Here is a 5651-nt window from a genome sequence, read left to right as displayed (position 1 = left end):
ACTCTCATCATCATCATCATCATCATCATCATCATCTTTATTATTATCATTATTATATATTCATAATAAAAAACTGTTAAGAGCTGTGATAAAGACATTTTGTATAAATTTTATATCAGAATTTGTGTAGAATTCAGAGAAACACAAACACACACACACACACACACACACACACAGGTAAGAGTTCTCACTAAGTTTAAGATTTAACTTAGTTTTTAGACTAAAAGATAGTTCCACATTATTATTTTGGTCTGCTGAAATGAAAATATTAAAGTAATGAATGATTTTTTTTCATTTAGTTAAAAAAATAAATAAAGGCCTCCTCATTTAATTTAGACATGATGTAAAACACACACCATACATGAGAGGGCGCCGGCGTGCAAAAATATACACTGTATTTAGTAAACTGTACAGGAGTCACTTATTTAATCTGTGTTTATATTCAAATGTCATTTTCATTTATATATGAAACTTATATTTTATATTTTATATTACTCATTAAAATATTTAGAAATCAATGACACTTTTAAAATTATAAATAGACAAAATAAATAATGAAGAAAGTCTGTTTTAAATAGTAAACATCACTTTTAAAACAGTAGATGTTATAATTTTATAACATTTTAGGATTTTTTGAAAAAATATATATTTGATGCAACTGTTTATTTATTTATTTGTTTATTTTTGTCATATGAATTTAGTTATAATAATCGATGTATTAATAATTATGATAACATTTCTGGTCAATGCAGTTATTATTAATAAAAAAGAAGAAATAATTAATATAAAGAGTAAACTGTGTGTTTATGGTGATTTTATTTGTCTGTAATCAGGATCTCTAACGTTAACTCTAAAACCTTTCGGACGTCCCGTCACTCAGGATCAGTGTTCTAGACTATTATTATTATTATTATTATTATTATTATTATTATTATTATTGATGATCAGTAGATTGTGTGTGTTTCAGTCTTATAGAAGAGGAGAAGCAGGTGGAACCTGTTGAAGCTCTTGAAGTCAGCAATCTCGGCTCTGGGTTCCAGAGCAGGCATGTGGAGCTTCAGCGTGTCGGCCAGCGCCGGGTCGTTGATGATGGCCTCCTCCCAGGGGGAGTGGTAGGATTTGGGCAGAGACGTAGCGTTAAACCTCTCGGGTGGAACGTCCTGCAGCGGACCTCCGTAACCTGGAACACAGAACCGAGCTCGGGTGAGGACTGACACACCTCGTGTGAGAACATGGTGATGGGTTCTGCTTCATGCTCATGGAGGAATCAGTCAGAAAGTGAAGTGTGGTGGAGTGACCGTCGTACCCGGGGCGATCTCCTGGGGGTTAGACGGGTTCCTGGCATCTGGTGTGTCTGGAGTTTTGTTCTCTGCACTTTCAGCGTTCGTCTGATCTTCACTCTGGAGAACAGAGCAGGTGAGGAACGTGAAGGAGAACCATGAGTTTAATGTGAGGAGTGTGAATTAAAGACTAAACCACACCCTCGTCTTCACTCTGCAGCTTCACAGCCCTCCACACCACAGTGGAAACGATACACAGTTACCTTTAATTCTACTGAAATGAAAGACCGTTTAAACGAACACACTTCAGATTAACGAGATGCTTTAGGTGGGTTTAACGACTTTAATGATGTCTTAATAACGCCGTGATGATGAGATGAATGAACACTTGCAGTTGGTGTTGAAATCATATGTAATGTCTACATGTCTGTGGGTCTACATGAACCCTGACACACACACACACACACACACACAGACATTTATCGCGTCTCACACACATTCCCTGGCTCTGATAAGTGAAGTGGACGGCGAGCGCTCGTGATATCTCAGAGGAAGGTTTGGAAGGGTGCGATGTCCACGTGTCCTACGCTGTCTCACACGTGTGACTGCCATTCAGTCCGCGCAGAGCTGCGCTAGCCTTAGCATCTCAAAATGTCATGCTAACACCAGCACTGATAACCAGGCCGTTATGCTTCATTACACCGTCATCTCAAGCTGGAACAAAACATTAAATCTTGTGTGTGTATGTGTGTGTGTGTGTGTGTGTGTGTTACAGTGACTTGCATTTAAGATGGTGTTGGCTTCGTTCTGAATGCTCTCGAAGGTGTACTTCTCGGATCTGCGCTGCCGCATCTTGAAGAGGCGCGAGCCGCGGTTGGAGAGCAGAGAGAGCTCCTCCAGCATGATGTCTTTAGGGACGGAGAGCTTCTTCCCCAGGTCCATCGTATCACCTGAACGTATGAGGAATAACGTGGCTGAGAAACACAGCAGCAACATGTGATGCTAACCGGTAATGTTAGCATGCAGGGTGGATTTTATAATCATGTTAGTGTCACTGCAGGATGTGCTGTTAGAGGAGAGTGATAAACACAGCTACGTTCCTGCTGAAGCTGATTAGTTTCCTCTAACGGCACGTCTCCGAGCGGTGTGTTCCTCCTACAGCAACGTTCCCACAGTTACCGTGTTCTTACATTTAATGTGACCTCCTGTTGTCACTTCTGTTTTAGCAGCTACTGTATAAACACTCGTTTCCTCACCAGTCTCTCATGTCATGTGACTGAGGAACAAGATTTTAAAATGTTCGATTCTGACACTGGAGACTCCTTCCACGAATGGAACATGAACACTTCTCTCCTTACAGAAAACATTGCTCTGTGCGCGTCTTTGAACACGCTAACGTATCAGAGCGCTATAACATGTAATAAACCTGCTCTTCTATCAGAGCCGCTGTTACAGAGAAGTAATCAACATCTTCTGGCCAATCAAATCGCAGATCTCAGCACTGTGGGACAGATTGTGTCCTGTTTTCCTTTCCTGTGCTTTTCTCCGTTTCAGCAGGACGAGAAGACTAACTGGGCTTAAATAAATATGTCCAGGCAGGGGGAGAGGAGGTGGGGTGGGTTTACAGGGTGGGGTTGGGGGTAGGTTATGAGGGTAATTGTGGCTGCAGTAATAGAGCGGTGTGGTGCATTGTGGACTCCAGCGGGACGTCAGGACGGATTTAAACAGTGGACTGCTTGGCCGTGGAGATGGAAAGCATCGCAGCTGTCCATGATCTTCACGCTGAACTCACTGCAGTTGTCCGCCTCCCACCGTGCCTCCCCATCCCCTCCCCCCTCTCCCCCTACATCGCCCCTCTGCTCTAAAATAAACCTCTCCAAACGCCCTCCACAAAGAGATCTGCTGCGAGCACAGAGGCCTCACGTATTTTTGGCTAGTGGAGAAGAATGTGTCCATGAACAGCGCTCCAAACCCGGCTCACTGCACTGACCAGGTGGAACACCGTGTGCTGTTTCAGGACCTGATCTCAGAACTGTGGCCTTCACCCTAACGTCCAAAACACACCTTTCACCGTCGCCTGCGCTCAAATGTCCTTTATCTGCCAAAATGTGGGACTTGAACATCTCTTTTTGTCAGTCAGTGTTAGTCCGATGGTTAAATTTGGTGTTATGGCCGGTGTTAGTAAGTTAGTAGTGGTGTAGTTATGTTTAGAGTTAGTGTTAGAGTTATTGGTGTGTTATGGTAGTGTTATGGTTATGGGCGGGGTTAATGTTATGGTTATAATTACTGGTATGGCTAGTGATATAGTTTGGGTTAGTGGTAAGTGGGGTGATTATGGTTAGTGGTATTTTTACGTTGAGTTACATGGTTAGAGTTAGTGGTTAGGGTTAGTGTCATGGTTAGTGGTGTGGTGATGGTTGATGTTATTGTTAGAATTGTGGTTGTGATAAGTGGTCTGGTTATGGTTAGTGGTGTTGTAAGTGGTCCGGCTCTGGTTATGGTTATGGTTGTGGTTATGGTTATGATTGTGGTTGTGGTTGTGGTTATGGTTGTGATTGTGATTGTGATTGTGGTTGTGATTGTGATTGTGGTTGTGGTTATGGTTGTGATTATGGTTGTGATTGTGGTTGTGGTTATGGTTGTGATTGTGGTTGTGATTATGGTTGTGGTTGTGGTTGTGGTTATGGTTGTGATTGTGGTTGTGGTTATGGTTGTGATTATAGTTGTGATTGTGGTTGTGGTTATGGTTGTGATTATGGTTGTGATTGTGGTTGTGATTAGTGTTGTGGTTGTGATTATGGTTGTGATTGTGGTTGTGATTAGTGTTGTGGTTGTGATTATGGTTGTGATTGTGGTTGGGGTTAGTGTTAGTGTTGGTGTTGGTGTGGAGTCTGTACCGTTGCTCGTGCCGTGGATTTCACTGCATATGGCGGCCGCTTGCCTCTTTCTCTCCTGGGCTGACAGGGTGCTGAACCGTGACATGATGAGGGGCAGAGTGGAGACGAGCTGCAGGGACGAAACAACACGTGAAGTGAAGAAGGACAGGAAAGTCCAGAGACTCACGAGTGTGTAAATCTAATGGTCTGGACTTGGTTCTCCCTGACTCTCTGTTCCTTTAATTATTCTCCTAAACACGACAACTACTTTATTTTTTATAGTTTTATTACGACTGTGTGTGTTTGTGTGTGTGTGTGTGTGTGAGAGAGAGAGAGACAAAAACAGTGAGAGAGAAATCTCCATTACACTTTAGTTCTGAGCTGCAGTGACACTCAGACTGAGGTTTAATCAGACGTTCCGTCTCACAGCAATAAATATTAAAATGATATCACACACAGTATAATAAAAGATGTAATACTTTAATACAGATATCACACACACACACACACACACACACACACACACACACCTCTCACACACACTGCTGTAAGTCTGTTTATTTCTCATCGTCATGTCTCTAATTAAAAGGTTAAAGGTCACTTTAAAATAAGCGTGAGATCTTAGAGGACTCGAGTACACAGTATGTCACATGTTCAGTGTGTAAGTGTGTGTGTTTCTGATGGACATCACGTCCCCGGATGTGGACTACACACTTCACACTTCACACCGCGCCGAGCCGAACCTCAGAACCTCAGAACCTCAGATTCATGTATCCGTTATTAAATGTTCTAATGATAACCAGCGAGAACACACACCACACACTGACCTCTGGGCTTCTGATCTTTTCACATCACTCAGCTCGTCCCTTACACACACACACACACACACACACACACACACACGGTAAACTCATTAAAACTGATAAGACGGAACTTCGAAACAACACCAATGAAAACTATAGCGACACAAGACTGCACCTCAGAGGTCACAGGGTCATCATGTGAAACACACACACACACACACACACACAGCTTGATTAGTCAGATATATATGATAAAGGTCTTACCTGTGTGTGTATGTTGTATGTGTGTGTATGTGTGTGTGTGCGTGTGTGTGTGTGTGTGTGTGTGTGCGTGTGTGTGTGCGTGTGTGTGTGTGTGTGTGTGTTGGTGTTGGTCTGCAGTTCCACCTGGACGCTGTGAGGTCACCTCGGAGTCCAGTTCACACACAGACTTCTTTCTCCTCCTTTACACTCCACACTCAGCTCTGGGGGAGTGTGTGTGTGTGTGTGTGTGTGTGTGTGAGTGTTTGGAATGGCAACTTACATCAATAGACTAATTTTAGCACGGGTTCAACATCCTGACAATGCCATGAGACATAAGTGTGTGTGTGTGTGTGTTTGTATGTGTGTGTGCTTGTGTGTGTGTGTGTGTGTGTGTTTTAAAAGCTTTCTCTCTTTCTTTTTTTTCTTTCTTTCTTTCTTTCTTTCTTTCT

The 5651-nt window shown here is 42.6% G+C and overlaps 1 protein-coding gene across 2 annotated transcripts in view; it reads right to left on the bottom strand.

Moving 5' to 3' along the window:
- Positions 1–5425, bottom strand: part of myoz2b (myozenin 2b) — a 6474-nt gene extending 1049 nt beyond the window's left edge. Inside the window, exons 1-5 of one of the 2 annotated variants that reach the window (XM_053490930.1) lie at positions 5224–5425; positions 4178–4286; positions 2064–2254; positions 1307–1400; positions 997–1180 (exon numbers count right to left, since the gene is read on the bottom strand). In XM_053490930.1, the coding sequence (XP_053346905.1) occupies positions 997–1180; positions 1307–1400; positions 2064–2254; positions 4178–4262 (554 nt within the window). In that variant the 5' untranslated portion in view covers positions 4263–4286; positions 5224–5425. The remainder of the gene's footprint in view (positions 1–996; positions 1181–1306; positions 1401–2063; positions 2255–4177; positions 4287–5223) is intronic. The other variant, XM_053490931.1, reaches the window with a different exon arrangement.
- Between the last annotated feature and the right edge of the window lie 226 nt (positions 5426–5651).

Source organism: Clarias gariepinus, unplaced genomic scaffold, assembly GCF_024256425.1.
Source record: "Clarias gariepinus isolate MV-2021 ecotype Netherlands unplaced genomic scaffold, CGAR_prim_01v2 scaffold_35, whole genome shotgun sequence".
NCBI classification, from domain to species: Eukaryota; Metazoa; Chordata; class Actinopteri; order Siluriformes; family Clariidae; genus Clarias; species Clarias gariepinus.
The sequence above is the reverse complement of the archived record's forward strand: the minus strand, read 5'-3'. Positions and strand labels throughout refer to the sequence as shown.